Source organism: Mobula hypostoma, chromosome 16, assembly GCF_963921235.1.
Source record: "Mobula hypostoma chromosome 16, sMobHyp1.1, whole genome shotgun sequence".
Classification (NCBI taxonomy): Eukaryota; Metazoa; Chordata; class Chondrichthyes; order Myliobatiformes; family Myliobatidae; genus Mobula; species Mobula hypostoma.
In genome coordinates, this window is record NC_086112.1 from 68973014 (window position 1) to 68991344 (window position 18331).

The window sequence follows — 18331 nt, forward strand, 5'->3', positions numbered from 1 at the left end:
ACCTACTACCAACGTTAAACTTACTGGCCTATAATTTCCCGGATTACTTTTCAATCCTTTTTTAAACAACGGAACAACATGAGCCACTCTCCAATCCTCCGGCACCTCACCTGTAGACAGCGACATTTTAAATATTTCTGCCAGGGCCCCTGCAATTTCAACACTAGTCTCCTTCAAGGTCCGAGAGAACACCCTGTCAGGACCTGGGGATTTATCCACTTTAATTTTCCTCAAGACAGCAAGGACCTCCTCCTTTTCAATCTGTACAGTTTCCATGATCTCATTACTTGTTTACCTTAATTCCATAGACTTCATGCCAGTTTCCTTAGTAAATACAGACACAAAAAACCTATTTAAGATCTCCCCCATTTCCTTTGGTTCCGCACATAGCCGACCACTCTGATCTTCAAGAGGGCCAATTTTATCCCTTACAATCCTTTTGCTCTTAATCCAGGTGCATTGTAATTCCATTTTAAGTAATAGTTTTACATTTGCCATTACTCAAAATGCACTTCATCAACCTGTCATTACCCTACAATTTGAGATAGATAGGTTCTTGATTAGTTAGGGCATTAAAAGGGTATGGGGTGAAGGCAGGGGAGTGGGGATGACTGGAAGAAATTGGATCAGCCCATGATTGAATAGCGGAGTAGACTCGATGGGCCAGATGATCTACTTCTGCTCTAATATCTTACGGTCTTATAAGTAGATGTAATTTTAGACAGTGGTCTCCATTTTCTTCTATCCATACATGGAATTTCATCCTTATTTGCAGAACAGAATTAAATCTTCATGTCTGATTGTCTCAGAACAAATTTTAGTGAGCCACCTTTTTGAAATGCTGCAAACTATCAAAGTACTCCCAGAGTCCTTCTTGTTGCTGTTCAAGATCATTTCAAGCTTACGGCAAACTAGTAGAAAGGGATTGTCTAATTTAGCTGCTCTCATCAGTGACAAGAGAGATATTGTTTAAATTATTTCACAGTCTTCTGTTACAGGAAGTGCAGGTAGTCCTTGGTTATGACTGGCTTCTATACCTGAGAATAGTTTGTAACCTGACCTGTTCACAAGTTGAAAGTACACAAAAACAGTACGTGGGAGAGGATCTCAGAAATGGCTATGAAAGGAGATGGGCTGCAGTGTGGCTCCCAGCTGGCCTCACTGTCTCCGTACACTGAAATACCATGTTTCCACAGCCGATGCCTGCACCCTCATAAATCATTAGATACACCCAACCAGTTTCCCAAACAGGGTGCTCACAAACCACGTGACCATAACCATTGTACTAAATAGTTTCTGATCACTTTTGGATCTTCCCTTAATTTCTACAGCACTAGGCGTTTCATAGGAATCTGTAAATCATCCATAAAAATGCATGAACTGTTAAAGACCAGTAACTACCTCCAGACTAGTATCCAATGCATGTTTGTTTCTCAGTTACTTTTATCAATAGAACCGATTATTTAAAGCTTACCTGCAAAAGACAATCTTTCTCCTGCAGACGATTAGAAAGCTTATTAACTTCTGCTTGAATTTCCTCATTTTCTGGAGTAGTGGATTCAGTTAGCGTCTTATCTTTCAAAGCAAAAATTTGTTTCTCAAGGCTCGTGTCCATTTTACTAAGTTCTTCATCTCTTCTTTTCTCCATTTTAAGCTGTTAGCCAAAACTTACATGTTTACAATCTCATACAAAGTAAAACGTTATCTGCAACACCATTAAATTGTCACACAATATGTCTGTCCTGAGTTAAAATCAGAAATTAAGATATGGACCAGAAACGAATGGAGGAAAAAGAGGAATGTTAAATGATTTTCCACATAAATAACATTCACACTTCAATCTTACTTTTTTAAATGAGACTTAAAATGAAAATGTACAATTTGAGCATTTCAGCCAGTGTGATTTTCTGTAAGATGCTAAAGACACAAGGAATTAACAAGTTCATGCAATTTTGATTGAGTTGTGATTTCAGTTAACTTGCATTCCCCATCATGACTAAAAGTCGATACATTTCTTAAATAAATTATTAAAAATAACTTGAATGATTTTAATCAATCAGTAGTCTCAAAAGGGGAATGATATTGGCACTTGAGAAAAATTAATATGCACAACCATGGGGAAAAGGAGTAAAAGGGAGGAAGATTGCTGTCTCAAGAAATCTATGTGGCAAACAGTTTCTCCCATCAATGCAAAGAATTTTCCACTAAAATATTTGCTGAGAATGACCACATTTATTTTGTTAGGAAGCATACAATAATACAATGCTACACAGAAGCAGATAACACATTCTGATTAGAATTAGTTTTTACAAGAGCCATACACTCCTAATTTAGACAGCTGTGTCTGCCAAAGATGGGTGAAGATGATAAAGTTGGTTACCAAATTAGTTTAACGGTTTTATAGTGTGCTTCAAAATTGAAAAAGGGGTACACAGCCCATCTAGCCCATGCCAAACTGTTCTTCGACCAAGTCCCACCGAACTGAACCTGGACTACAGCCCTCCATGCCCCTCATATCCATGTACCTATACAAACTTCTCTCAAATTTTGCAATCAAGCCATCAGTCACTTCTGTACCACCCTCTGAGTGAATTAGTTCCCCCTTAGGTAGCCCTTAAATATTTCACTTTTCAGCCTTAATCTGTGATCTCCAGTTCTAGCCTCATCCAATATCATTGGGAAAAGCCTGGTCATCTTATTGATACCTCTCATACTCTACGGACAACCCATGCTCTTCCAACCTTTCCTTACAGCTCATACCCTTCAAGCAGCATTCCGGTGAAACATCTTCGGCTCCATTTGACTCAGCTGCCTGTAGTTAAGCACTGGCTATGTTGGGGAAGTGAATTTTGTCTGGATAACTGCCCAACTTGGGTTGTTGGGGTGGGTGGGGGGGGGGTGCGGGGGGGAGGACTTTTCCCAGTGCAGGCAATAAAAAAAGAACCTGATAAATCTTTCAAAACAACAAAGCAGGAACTCTCCCAAGAGCATGTCAATCATTACAGGAGGATTCCAATGTAGTCACAAGAACCTTTGATAGGGCAAGACAGAATAGACATGGAAACGATGTTTACTATAATGGGCAAGTCTAGGACTAGAGCACACAGCATCAGAATACGTGAGCATCCCATGCAGCCGAGTTCTAAAATACATTAAAGATATAAAGACTCTTCATTCCAGGGAACTTGTTAAGCATGACTCACCACTTCAGAACTTTCTGGCAGGACTTTTTTCATTACTTCTTGTTCTGCTTTGATACATTTCAGCTTCTCGTGAAGTTCATCCCTTTCCTTTAGCAAACAGGATTTTTCATCCTCCAGCTGCTGGATCCGTTGATTGAATTCTTTTTCCCGAATTTCTACCTCTTCCTCTTTGGAAACACGGGATCTCAGCCTTTCAATCTCAGCAAGCAACATGTCACGCTGAGATACTGTGTGCTGAAGTTCCTCCGCTTGCTTTTGTGTCTAATTTGAAAATTGATCAACATTGCTAGATTAAACAAAGTGTAAAACTCAAGTTGTATGTTAATCATTCATATTTTTTAAACAAACTCTTGTATTTTTCATACTGTCTGGTGGCTAGTCCCCACTTATTGGCAAAAAGAGTATAGCAGTTAGACTATTGGCTATATTAGCACATTAGCCATGTGATGTAATTGTGCAAGCATTGGTGGGTTAACAATGATCTAAGGAATTTTCTCACATTTCAATTATAAAGGTGATGGATTTTTCAGAGATGCCATCTTTTTTTCTCTGGTCAATCATCTGCTTTGCTTTATATCCATTTCTGCTTTGTTCCTCAGCTCTTTACTTAGTTTGCTTGGTATTTGTATATTTGTTTAAACTTTAAAATAAACGATGGTAAAGAATCAAGACTGATTGCCATTTTTGACTCCCAGAAGAACCCTGAGGATCAGAAAATAACACGGTTCTGACAATATGGTGCTTGAATGCGGGTCAGTTACTTGAAGAAAACTGGACAAAGAAAGAAAGTTTTAAGTGTGCATCAGGAAGGTAAGGCAGCTTCCTGTTCCTTATTTGTCCGAGAATAAATATCTTCAGTACATCATTTAAAGGGAGTTTAAAAGTGAGCAGAGGCTGTATTTCATTTTGCTTGTGGGCAGATACGATTAAAATTTTCATGGTCGTGCAACCCGGGAGGCCGGTATAAATTATCAGAGAAACCCAGAAGCTGATATACATTGTTGGACAAGAGCCCGATAAAAGTTCTAAAATACTGGATGAATAAATTTGCTTTGTGGTTATAACCTGATATTATAGTCACAACAGGGTTATGAGATTTTTGACATCTAAAAGTGCAGAGTACTCCTGAAGATCAAATTTAATACAACAGCCAAAGTTTTGAAACAGACTGCTCAATTCCTTCCTCAAATTCCCAGCTCAGAGGGAACAGTCAACTGAATCTTATGAGTTTACTTAAGTGACGGATAGAAACTTGATTCAATTGGTAAAGTAGTACAGAAGAAATGTGCTATCAGTACTATGTCTAGCGAGGATTGGCTTGTAAGCGATGTTGAAGTGATATATAATATGTTCAGAAATATGTGGTCGGGAACTAAGACGACATTGTGGATGCTAGCGACCTTAACAGAGGCAAAAGTAGTAAGATACAAGAACAGATAGATGTTTTAAAAGGCAAGCATGTTGATTTAGAGGATGTAACCTGTGGACTGTGTCAGCAAGTAAATGATTTAACCAACTGGAAGAAAATTCTCAACAAAGGATTAAAATATCTGAGTTAGTAACACGCTATACCTTCCTTTAATTAGCAATATGCCTAGTGCTGGCCTTGGCGCAAAGCACAGCTGCGTGAACAAGATGAAGACAGTGAAGGTCATAAATTGCAGGGAGGACCCTGTGGGCTGTCAATTTTCTGACCATTAAAAAGTGTGTCTGGTTTCCCTTCATCTGTCTGGTACGAACAAAATAAATTATACTTTCGTACATAATATAAGTATTATATATAAGGATATAATGAACCTTTTTTTGCATCATTAGAAAAGACACCATTCAGCCTGGGTTCTCAGCATACTTGCAATAATCTTAAACTTCAAGGATGTTCTAACATCCTATCTGTGTGCGTTATGGGCAGAAGAGAGACGGTCTCTGGCATTTTCATGGTAATTGATAAGATGCACAGGACTGACTTTTTTTTAAAAAAAGCTTTGACTGAGGTAATTGACTGTGTCTTCTTGGGAAGACTTGACGATTGCATTGGTGAATCATTTTTCCCTTATTCATGATAAAGGTACTCTCTAGTCCAGTGGCCCCCAACCACCGGGCCGCAGACCGGTGCTGGGCCGCAAAGCATGTGCTGCCGGGCCACGAGGAAACGATATGATTTGGCGATATGAGTCAGCTGCACCTTTCCTCATTCCGCACTGTTCAGCGCACTGTTGAACTTGACCGAACGCGAGGTCATGACCTGCACGTCATCCATGTCAGAGCAGGAAGATCAACTCCTCGAGCTTGCAAATAACGGTGGGCTGAAAAGTATGTTTGACATAACATCTCTGCCGGCATTCTGGATCAAACTAAAGGCTAAATATCCTGAGATAGCCACGAAAGCACTGAAAACGTTGCTTCCATTTCCAACATATCTCTGCAATGAATGCAACAAAAACTAAATTGCGGAATAGACTGGACATAAGGAACCCCCTTCGAGTATTGCTGTCTCCCATCACCCCTCGATGGCACCATCTTGTTGCAGCGAAACAAGCCCAGGGCTTCCATTGATTCAGCGATATTGGTGTGTTGCAATGATTTTATATGTTCATACCGGGAAAATATGTGCTGTGTGTTTAATATCCAAACGTTACTTAAAATGTTATCAACACACATCAAAGTTGCTGGTGAACGCAGCAGGCCAAGCAGCATCTATAGGAAGAGGCGCAGTCGACGTTTCAGGCCGAGACCCTTCGTCAGGACTAACTGAAGGAAGAGTGAGTAAGGGATTTGAAAGTTGGAGGGGGAGGGGAGATGCAAAATGATAGGAGAAGACAGGAGGGGGAGGGATAGAGCCGAGAGCTGGACAGGTGATAGGCAAAAGGGGATACGAGAGGATCATGGGACAGGAGGTCCGGGAAGAAAGACAAGGTGGGGGGGTGACCCAGAGGATGGGCAAGAGGTATATTCAGAGGGACAGAGGGAGAAAAAGGAGAGTGAGAGAAAGAATGTGTGCATAAAAATAAGTAACAGATGGGGTACGAGGGGGAGGTGGGGCCTAGCGGAAGTTAGAGAAGTCAATGTTCATGCCATCAGGTTGGAGGCTACCCAGACGGAATATAAGGTGTTGTTCCTCCAACCTGAGTGTGGCTTCATCTTTACAGTAGAGGAGGCCGTGGATAGACATGTCAGAATGGGAATGGGATGTGGAATTAAAATGTGTGGCCACTGGGAGATCCTGCTTTCTCTGGCGGACAGAGCGTAGATGTTCAGCAAAGCAGTCTTCTAGTCTGCGTCGGGTCTCACCAATATATAAAAGGCCACATCGGGAGCACCGGACGCAGTATATCACCCCAGTCGACTCACAGGTGAAGTGATGCCTCACCTGGAAGGACTGTTTGGGTCCCTGAATGGTGGCAAGGGAGGAAGTGTAAGGGCATGTGTAGCACTTGTTCCGCTTACACGGATAAGTGCCAGGAGGGAGATCAGTGGGGAGGGATGGGGGGGACGAATGGACAAGGGAGTTGTGTAGGGAGCGATCCCTGCGGAATGCAGAGGGGGGGGGGGGAGGGAAAGATGTGCTTAGTGGTGGGATCCCGTTGGAGGTGGCGGAAGTTACGGAGAATAATATGTTGGACCCGGAGGCTGGTGGGGTGGTAGGTGAGGACCAGGGGAACCCTATTCCTAGTGGGGTGGTGGGAGGATGGAGTGAGAGCAGATGTACGTGAAATGGGGGAGATGCGTTTACGAGCAGAGTTGATAGTGGAGGAAGGGAAGCCCCTTTCTTTAAAAAATGAAGACATCTCCCTCGTCCTAGAATGAAAAGCCTCATCCTGAGAGCAGATGCGGTGGAGACGGAGGAATTGCGAGAAGGGGATGGCGTTTTTGCAAGAGACAGGGTGAGAAGAGGAATAGTCCAGATAGCTGTGAGAGTCGGTAGGCTTATAGTAGACATCAGTGGATAAGCTGTCTCCAGAGACAGAGACAGAAAGATCTAGAAAGGGGAGGGAGGTGTCGGAAATGGACCAGGTAAACTTGAGGGCAGGGTGAAAGTTGGAGGCAAAGTTAATAAAGTCAACGAGTTCTGCATTCGTGCAGGAAGCAGCGCCAATGCAGTCGTCGATGTAGCGAAGGAAAAGTGGGGGACAGATACCAGAATAGGCACGGAACATAGACTGTTCCACAAACCCAACAAAAAGGCAGGCATAGCTGGGACCCATACGGGTGCCCATAGCTACACCTTTAGTTTGGAGGAAATGGGAGGAGCAAAAGGAGAAATTATTAAGAGTAAGGACTAATTCCACTAGACGGAGCAGAGTGGTGGTAGAGGGGAACTGATTAGGTCTGGAATCCAAAAAGAAGCGTAGAGCTTTGAGACCTTCCTGATGGGGGATGGAAGTATATAAGGACTGGACATCCATGGTGAAAATAAAGCGGTGGGGGCCAGGGAACTTAAAATCATCGAAAAGTTTAAGAGCGTGAGAAGTGTCACGAACATAGGTCGGAAGGGATTGAACAAGGGGTGATAAAACAGTGTCGAGGTATGCAGAAACGAGTTTGGTGGGGCAGGAGCAAGCTGAGACAATAGGTCGGCCAGGACAGGCAGGTTTGTGGATCTTGGGTAGGAGGTAGAAACGGGAAGTGCGGGGTGTGGGAACTATAAGGTTGGTAGCAGTGGATGGGAGATCCCCTGAGCGGATAAAGTCGTTGATAGTGTGGGAGACAATGGCCTGGTGCTCCTTAGTGGGGTCACGATCGAGGGGTAAATAAGAGGAGGTATCCGCGAGTTGTCGCTGTGCCTCGGCAAGGTAGAGGTCAGTACGCCAGACTACAACAGCACCCCCCTTATCAGCGGGTTTAATAATAATGTTAGGATTAGTGCGGAGGGAGTGGAGAGCAGAGCGTTCCGAAGGAGTGAGGTTGGAATGGGGACAAGGTGCGGTGAAGTCGAGACGGTTGATGTCCCGTCGGCAGTTGGCAATAAAGAGATCCAGAGCAGGCAGAAGACCAGAGCGGGGTGTCCATGAAGAAGAGGAGGGTTGAAGACGGGAGAAGGGGTCATCGGTGGGGGTGGAAGAGTCCTTGCCGAAGAAGTAGGCTCGGAGACGGAGACGGCGGAAGAAAAGTTCCGCACCTTGGCGAACACGGAACTCGCTGAGGTGTGGGCGAAGGGGGACAAACGTGAGGCCCTTACTGAGAACAGAGCGTTCTGCCTCCGACAGTTGAAGGTCGGAGGGGATGGTAAAGACCCGGCACGGATGAGAGCTGGGATCAGAGGGGGGAGGGGGGAGGCTGGGGGTGTCAGTGGAGAGGGGAGGGTTGGGGTGAGAGAAAGATGGAGCCTCTGAGGGCCCAGGAGCTGACGGTGGGATCTAATGTTATGATGCTATTGACTTATAAGTGACTTATACAACCATATAGCAATTACAGCACGGAAACAGGCTATCTCGGCCCTTCTAGTCCGTGCCGAACGCTACTCTCACCTAGTCCCACCGACTTGCACTCACCCTATAACCCTCCATTCCTTTCCTGTCCATATACCTACCCAACTTTTCTTAAATTATAATATCGAACCTGCCTCTACCACTTCAACTGGAAGTTCGTTCAACACTTGCTTCAAGCTCCCATGTCCTCCCCGGTAATTGACTTATCACTATATTCATGCGAGGAAAATATGCGTTGTGTGTTTAATATTAAATTCATTAGATAAACGCTTTAAGAAACGAAATTGAGTGTATTAGCCACTTATCACCTATATTCCGGTTGTGATTAACACTCCCCACCCCCCCCCGGACAGAATCGCCAAAAACGATTTGTAGAAAAAAAATCAGCACGTACACACATGCGCATACAGGTGCCCGTGCAAGGCTTCATGGTCATTGTAGTCTTTCTTGGGGTAAACACAACGTATTTGACTGCTACTCTTGTCCGTTAGCAACCCTACCCCTGTCCGTTAGCAACCCTACCCCCCCGCCGGGTTGTCCGGTCCGCAAGAATATTATCAATATTAAACTGGTCTGCAGTGCAAAAAAGGTTGGGGACTCCTGCTCTCGTCATTTCGAAGTCTATGTGCAATTCAGTAGTGACCAACTTTAATTGAATTTCCTTAGCAAATAAATTTTCCTAACAATTTGACAATGAAGATGGGACCCCTTTCATACAGGGTCAAATGAACTGTCATACACTTGGGAAGCGCTCATGGGGAATATTTAACTTTGAGCTGTAAGGCAAGACTGGTGCAGACAAGGGGCCCGCTTGGTCAGTGACCATCTGAGCTCCTGGAGAGGGGCAAGATAATAGGTGCAAGACAGGGTCCAAGACCCACAGGGAGTCCACTGAAAATTCAAATTAAAGGACAACAGGGACTTTGAAGACTGAGATAAACTCTGGCCAGAAAAGGGTAAGGGAATTGTAATGTGATAGAAAACTAACTAAATTTGATTACAAGTTGACCTAAAACTAACAGATAGGAAATGGAATCACAAATCTGCAGGTGATGGATATCCAAGCAACACATACAAAATGCTGGAGGAACTCAGCAGGACAGGCAACATCTATGGAAAAGAGTACAGTTGACTTTGAGCAGAGACCCTTCAGCACAACTGGAGATAAAAACCAGGGAGTCAGATCTAGAAGGTGTGGACAGAAGAAACACAAGGTGATAAATGAAACTGGGAGAGGGGTGGGGTGAAGTAAAGAGCTGGGAAGTTGATTGGTGAATGATACAGGGATGGAGAAGGGGGGAATCTAACAGGAGAGGACAGAAGGAAGAATGGAGGAAAGAAAAAAGGGGACGAGCACCAGAGGGAGGCAAGGAGATAAGGTGAGAGGGGAAAACAGGAATGGGAATCATGAAGGGGTGGGGGGGGGTGGGGGGCAATTACCGGAGGTTTGAGAAATCGATGTCCATGCCATCAGGTTGTAGGCTACCCAGATGGAACACAAGGTGTTGCTCCTCCAACCTAAGTGTGGCCTCATCGCGACAGTATAGGAGGATATAGATGGACAGTCGAGGTGGCCTCTTGTCTAACAGTGAGTCATTCAGGGCCCCAAACAGTTCTTCCAGGTGAGGTGACACATCACCTGAGTCTGTTGGGCTCATATACTGTATCAAGTGTTCCCAGTGTAGCCGTTTGGGGGTTTGCTGAAGCGTTGAAGAATGTCAAAATTTCACAATACCTATTTAAATTCCACCAGCTTGGTGCATTGTAATGCCATCTGAAATAATAGTTTTACATTTGCCATCACTCAAACTGCACTTCATCAACCTGTCATTACCCTACAATTTGAGATAGATAGGTTCTTGGTTAGCCAGGGCATCAAAGGGTATGGGGTGAACGCAGGGGAGTGGGAATGACTGGAAAAAATTGGATCAGCCCATGATTGAATGGTGGAGTAGACTCGATGGTCTGATTGGCCTACTTCTGCTCTTATATCTTACGGTCTTATAACTAGATGTAATTTTAGACAGTGGTCTCCATTTCCTTCTATCCATACATGGGATTTCATCCTTATTTGCAGAACAGAATTAAATCTTCATGTCAGATTGTCTCAGAACAAATTTTAGTGAGCCACCTTTCTGAAATGCTGCAAACTATCAAAGTATTCCCAGAGTCCCTCTGTTGCTGTTCAAGATCATTTCAAGCTTACGGCAAACTAGTAGAAAGGAATTGTCTAATTTAGCGGCTCCCATCAGTGACAAGAGAGATAATGTTTAAATAATTTCACCGCCTTCTGTTACAGGAAATACAAGTAGTTCTTGGTTATGACTGGTTTCTATACAGTAGAATGACTTGTAACCTGAACTGTTCACAAGTTGAAAGTACACAAAAACAGTACGTGGGAGAGGACCTCAGAAATGGCTATGAAAGGAGATGGGCCGCAGCGTGAAGAGAGGCTGCCAGCTGGCCTCACTGTCTCCGTACACTGGAATACCATGTTTCCACAGTAGATGCCTGCACCCCCACAACAGTCATTAGATACACTCAGTTTCCCAAACAGGGTGCTCACAGGTCACATGACCATAACCATTCTACTAAACTGCAAATTATCCATAAAAATGTTTGAACTTTAAAAAGCCAGACTAGTATTTTTGTTTCTAGGTTACTTTTACCAATAGAACAGTAATGTTTAATGCTTACCTGCAAAAGACTATCTTTCTCCTGTAGATGATTAGAAAGCTTATTAACTTCTGCTTGAATTTCCTTATTTTCTGGAGTAATGGATTCAGTTAGTGTCTTGTCCTTCAAAGCAACAATGTGTTTCTCAAGGCTCATGTCCATTTTAGTAAGTTCTTCATCTCTTCTTTCCTCCATCTTAAGCTGTTGCCAAAACTTATACATTTACAACCTCATTCAAACACCATTAAATCGTCACTAAATATTTCTATCCCAAGTTAAAAATCAGAACTTAATACATGGGCCACAATCTCATGACTCGAGGGGAAAAAAGAAATGTTAAATGATTTTGCACTTACTGGATATTTCAGCATCATAGAAGCTTGTGGCCAAATTCAAACATATTAATTTGGATAGTCAAGTCAAGTCAAGGTTATAGTAATTTCCATAGAAACATTTGAAAAGATTTACAGGTGCATTTCATATATAGTGGTCAACTTTTTTTAAAATGAGGCTTAAAATGAAAATGTACACTTTGAGCATTATTTCAGCGATGTGATTCTCTGTAAACTGAAGTCACAAGTAATTAATAACCAAAATCATATGAACTTATGAGTTATTCATGATTTCAGTTAGCTTGCATTGCCCAACATGACTGAAGTCGATACATTTCCTGACTAATTTATTAAAAATAACTTGAATTATTTTGGTCAATCAGTAGTTTCAAAAAGGGAATGATATTGGCACTTGTGGGAAAATAATATGCACAACCAATGAGGAAAAGGAGTAAAGGGAGGAAGATTGCTGTCTCAAGAAATCTATGTGGCAAACAGTTCCACCCATCAGTACAAAGAATTTTCTGCTAAAATATTTGCTAGGAATGACCTTTTATTTTGGTAGGAAGCATACAATAATGCAATGCTACACAGAAGCAGATAATACATTCTGATTAAAATTAGTTTTTATAAGAGCCATACACTCCTAATTTAGACGACTGTGTCTGCCAAAGATGGGTGAAGAAGATAAAGTAGGTTACAAAATTGGTTTAGTGGTTATTGAGTGCTCCAAAATTGAAAAAGGCCATACCCAGTGCAGGGAATAAACTAGAACCTGATAAACCTTTCAAAACAACAAAGCAGGAACTCTCCCAAGAGCATGTCAATCATTACAGGAGGATTCCAATGTAGTCACAAGTCCTTTGAAAGGGCAAGATAGAATGGACATGGAAACAATGTTTACTATAGTGGGCAAGTCCAGGACTAGAGGGCACATCAGAATACAGGTACATCCCATGCTGCTGAGTTCCAAAATACATTCAGACATAAAGACTCCTCATTACAGGGAACTTGTTAAGCATGACTCACCACCTCAGAGCTTTCTGGCAGGACTTTTTTCATTTCTTCTTGTTCTGCTTTGATACATTTCAGCTTCTCGTGAAGTTCATCCCTTTCCTTTAGCAAACAGGATTTTTCATCCTCCAGCTGCTGGATCCGTAGATTGAATTCTTTTTCCTGAATTTCTACCTCCTCCTCTTTGGAAACACGGGATCTCAGTCTTTCGATCTCAGCAAGCAACATGTCACGCTGAGATACTGTGTGCTGAAGTTCCTCCTCTTGCTTTTGTGCCTAATTTGAAAATTGATCAATATTGCTAGATTAAACAAAGTGTAAATGAAGATTTTTCCTATTGGAGGAAACTATTTTAAATTACTTTTTATAAGATATTAGATGAATTAATGCAAGACTGAAGTTGTAGTTTAATCATTCATATATTTTTTTAAACAAACTCTTGTATTTTTCATAGTGTCTGGTGGCTAGTCCCCACTTACTGGCAGAAAGGTACAGCAGTTAGACTAATGGTTTATCATCCTTCTCATTGGCAATATTAGCACATGACCCATGTGATGTAATTGTGCAAGCATTGGTGGGTTAATAGCAACACTCACAACACACTGGAGGAACTCAGCAGGTCGGGCAGCATCCGTGGAAACGATCAGTCAACATTTCAGGCCAGAACTCTTCGACAGGACTGAAGAGGGAAGGAGCAGAGGCCCTATAAAGAAGGTGTGGGGAGGGGAAGGCTGGTAGGTGCCAGGTGAAAAACCAGTAAGGGGAAAGATTAAGGGGTAGGGGAGGGGAAGCAGGGAGGGGTGGGCAGGAAAGGTGAAGGAGGAATATGGGAAAGCACAATGGGGAGTAGAAGGAAGTAGAACCATGAGGAAGGTGATAGGCAGCTGGGGGAGGGGGCAAAGTGAAACTAGGTTGGGGGAAGGGAGGGGGAGGGAATTACCGGAAGTTGGAGAATTCAATGTTCATACCAAGGGGCTGGAGACTACCTGGACGGTATATGAAGTGTTGCTCCTCCAACCTGAGTTTGGCTTCATCATGGCAGTAGAGGAGGCCATGTATGGACATATCCGAATGGGAATGTGAAGCAGAGTTCAAGTGCGTGGTAACTGGGAGATCCTGTCTGTTTAGGCGGACGAAGCGGTCCCCCAATCTGCGCCGGGTCTCACCGATGTAGAGGAGGCCGCACCGGGAGCACCGGATGCAATAGATGACCCCAACAGACTCACAAGTGAAGTGTTGCCTCACCTGGAAGGACTGTTTGGGGCCCTGAATGGTGGCAAGAGAGGTGTAGGGACAGGTGTAGCACTTATGCTTACAGGGATAAGTGCTGAGTGGGAGATCTGTGGGGAGGGACGTGTGGACCAGGGAGTCACAGAGGGAATGTAGCAGAGGGGACCATTTCGTCAAGCACCTCCGCTCCGTCTGCCACAACAGACAGGATCTCTCGGTTGCCACCCACTTCAACTCTGCTTCACATTCCCATTCGAATATGTCCATACATGGCCTCCTCTACTGCCATGATGAGGTTAAACTCAGGTTGGACGAGCAACACCTCATATACCGTCTGGGTAGTCTCCAGCCCCTTGGTATGAACATAGAATTCTCCAACTTCTGGTAATTCCCTCCCCCCATCCCTATGTCACTCTGCCCCCTCCCCCAGCTGCCCATCACCACCTCCATGGTTCTGCCTCCTTCTACTACCCATGGTGTTTTCCCTTATTCCTTCTTCACCTTTCCTGCCTAACACCTCCCTGCCTCCCCTCCTCCATCCCTTTATCTTTCCCCTTACTGGTTTTTCACCTGGAACCTACCAGTCTTCTCCTTCCCACCCTCCCCCCACCTTCTTTACAGGGCCTCTGCCCCTTCCCTCTTCAGTCCTGACCAAGTGTTCCGGCCCGAAACGTTGACTGATCGTTTCCACGGGTGCTGCCCGACCTGCTAAGTTCCTCTGGCGTGTTGAGTGTTGCTTTGACCCCAGCATCTGCAGAGTATTTTGTGTTTATGGTGAGTTAATAATTATCTAAGGAATTTTCTCTCACCTCGATTACAAAAGGTGATGGAGTTATCACAGGCACCATCTTTTTCACTTTTTATCATCTTTGCTTTACATTCATTTTGCAATGTTTCTCAGCAATTTACTTCGCCTGCTTACGTTTGTTTAAACTTTAAAATAAATGGTGTTAAGAATTAAGACTGCTTGCCATTCTTGACACCCAGAAGAGTCCAAAGGATCAGAAAATAACGGTGAACTGACACTATGTTCCTTAGTTGAATCTACAAATGTCAGGCTAACTAGACTAAAACAGGCTGACCATTTCAAATTTCATGATGCACATCAGTTATTAGAACCCCATTTCCAATTTTGAAGTTCATTAAAGACCCAAAGACGACAGGTAATTTGTTAAAAATGACTCACCACCTCAGAATTTTTTTGCAGGACTTTTTTCATTTCACCTTGTTCTGCTTTGATAACTTTCAGTGTCTCCTGGAGTTCATCCCTTTCCTTTATCAAACATGATTTTTCATCCTCCAGCTGTTGGAACTGCTGATAGAATTCTTTTTCCCGAATTTCTACCTCCTCCTCTTTGGAAACACGGGATCTCAGTCTTTCAATCTCAGCAAGCAACATGTCACGCTGAGATACTGTGTGCTGAAGTTCCTCCGCTTCCTTTTGTGTCTAATTTGAAAATTGATCAATATTGCTAGATTACACTAAATGTAAATGAAGATTTTTCCCATTGGAGGAAACCACTTTTTTATTACTTTTTTTTAAATAAGATATTAGATGAATTAATGCAAGACTGAAGTTGTAGTTTAATCATTTATATATTTTTTAAACAAACTCTTGTATTTTTCATAGGGTCTGGTGGCTAGTCCCCACTTACTGGCAGAAAGGTATAGCAGTTAGACTAATGGTTTGTCATCTTTCTCATTGCCTATACAGGTGTCCCCCGCTTTTCGAATGTTCACTTTACGAAACCTCGCTGTTACGAAAGACCTACATTAGTTACCTGTTTTCGCTCCTAGAACGTGTTTTCACTGTTACGAAAAAAGGCAGTGTGTGCCCCGAGCAGCCAAGCTCCTCCCCCGGAACTGCATTCTAGCCAGCATTGCTTAAACACATGCCTGTGAGCAGCCATTAGCGAGATGAGTTCTAAGGTATCGGAAAAGCCTAAAAGAGCTCGTAAGGGTGTTACACTTAGCGCAAAACTAGACATAATTAAGTGTTTCGATTGTGGTGGACGAAGTAAGGACAAAGTGAGTTTGGCTTGTGGAAGTTGACTAAGATGATGTTGAAGAGGTTTTGGCATCCCATGACCAAGAACCGATAGATGAAGAGCTGATGCAATTGGAAGAGGAAAGGATAACAATCGAAACCAAATGCAGAAGCTAATGGACCGAAAGCAAAGTCATCCAGCAACTGAACGAGAAGCAACTGCATGAAATTTTCGCTGCAATGAATGCACAAAATTATGCCTTTAATTTTGAAAGGGTACGTAGGTTTAGGGTATATTTGCAAGATGGCTTGAGTGCTTACAAAGAACTGTATGATAGAAAAATGCGCGAGGCTAAGCAGTCAAGCATACTGTCGTTTTTCAAGCCTTCCACATCAGCCACAGCAGACGACGAACCTCGACCTTTGACATCGAGGCCGGCAGACATAGAAGCTGACCTGCCTGCCCTGATGGAAACAGATGACGATGAGATGACACCCCAGTGTCCCACCACCCCAACCCATTGCCATGGAGAATGCAGCGGTAGCCGGGACGCACCCAACACATCTTTAAGAAAAAAGCCGAAATAAACAAGCTAATTAATGAGGTGCCGCCTGGCACGTAAAAGTCAGCTCAGATTAGAGGCGATTGCCGATTGTGTCACCTCTGATCCTGGTCGACGTTTACGTGCTGGGCAGCACTTAATTAATTAGCTTGTTTATTTCGGCTTTTTTCTTAAAGATGTGCTGGGTGCGTCCCGGCTACCGCTGCACCCCTGCATGCTTCGCGGATCGGTATCGGTCCGTGGACTGGGGGTGGGGGACCACTGCACCACCCCAACCTCATCACACCAATCATCAGTATGCTCAGCGCTGTCGTCTCGATTCTGGTAAGTGATACTACACTGTACGTACATTATCTAACACACCATCATCAGTGTGCTCAGCGCTGTCCTCTCGATTCTGGTAAGTGATACTACACTGTACGTACATTATCTCTACTTTATATAGTCTGTGTATTTTTATATGTTATTTGGTATGATTCGGCAGCTTCATAGCTTAAAGGTTACTGGAGAGAGTGTTTCTGCCTAGAGAGCTTGCGTGAGATTTTCGCTACAGAGAACAGTGCGGCAATGATTGTAGAAAAGTATTTCTACTTTATATAGGCAGCGTATTTATCATATCATTTCTACTTTTACTATATGTTACTGTTATTTTAGGTTTTATGTGTTATTTGGCATGATTTGGTAGGTTATTTTTTGGGTCTACGAACACTCACAAATTTTTTCCCATATAAATAAATGGTAATTGCTCCTTCACTTTACGACATTCCGGCTTACAATCCATTTCATAGGAATGCTCTACCTTCGGATGGTGGGGGAAACCTGTATTAGTACAATACTCATGTGATATAATTGTGCAAGCATTGGTGAGTTAATAATTATCTAAGGAATTTTCTCTCACCTCGATTACAAAAGGTGATGGAGTCATCACAGGCACCATCTTTTTCACTTTTTATCATCTTTGCTTTACATTCATTTTGCAATGTTTCTCAGCAACTTACTTCGTCTGCTTACTATACGTTTGTTTAAACTTTAAAATAAATGATGTTAAGAATTAAGACTGCTTGCCATTCTTGACACCCAGAAGAGTCCAAAGGATCAGAAAATAACGGTGAACTGACACCATGTTCCTTAGTTGAATCTATAAATGTCAGGCTAACTAGACTAAAACAGGCTGACCATTTCAAATCTCATGACGTACATCAGAGATTAGAACCCCATTTCCAATTTTGAAGTTCATTAAACACCCAAAGACGACAGGTAATTTGTTAAAAATGACTCACCACCTCAGAAGTTTCTTGCAGGACTTTTTTCATTTCATCTTGTTCTGCTTTGATAACTTCCAGCGTCTTCTGGAGTTCATCCCTTTCCTTTATCAAACATGATTTTTCATCCTCCAGCTGCTGGAACTGCTGATTTAATTCTTCTTCACGAATTTCTACCTCCTCCCCTTTGGAAACATGGGATCTCAGCCTTTCAATCTCAGCAAGCAACATGTCACGCTGAGATACTGTGTGCTGAAATTCCTCCGCTTGCTTTTGTGCCTAATTTGAAAATTGATCAATATTGCTAGATTACACTAAATGTGAATGAAGATTTTTCCTATTGGAGGAAACTATTAATTACTTTTTATAAGATATTAGATGAATTAATGCAAGACTCAAGTTGTAGTTTAATCATTTATATTTTTTTAAACAAACTCTTGTATTTTTCATCGTGTCTGGTGGCTAGTCCCCACTTACTGGCAGAAAGGTATAGCAGTTAGACTAAAGGTTAATCATCTTTCTCATTGGCAATATTAGCACATTACCCATGCGATTGTGCAAGCATTGGTGGGGTAATAATTATCTAGGAATTTTCTCTCACCTCGATTACAAAGGTGATGGAGTTATCGCAGGCACCA

General features: G+C 42.8%; 1 protein-coding gene across 3 annotated transcripts in view; it reads right to left on the bottom strand.

Moving 5' to 3' along the window:
* LOC134357473 (centromere-associated protein E-like) overlaps window positions 1–18331 on the bottom strand; it is a 158802-nt gene that overhangs the window by 36074 nt on the left and 104397 nt on the right. For all 3 annotated transcript variants that reach the window (XM_063069091.1, XM_063069090.1, XM_063069089.1), the window contains exons 35-40: window positions 17712–17972; window positions 15068–15328; window positions 12667–12927; window positions 11327–11506; window positions 3204–3464; window positions 1475–1654 (exon numbers count right to left, since the gene is read on the bottom strand). In XM_063069091.1, coding sequence (XP_062925161.1) covers window positions 1475–1654; window positions 3204–3464; window positions 11327–11506; window positions 12667–12927; window positions 15068–15328; window positions 17712–17972 — 1404 coding nt within the window. The remainder of the gene's footprint in view (window positions 1–1474; window positions 1655–3203; window positions 3465–11326; window positions 11507–12666; window positions 12928–15067; window positions 15329–17711; window positions 17973–18331) is intronic.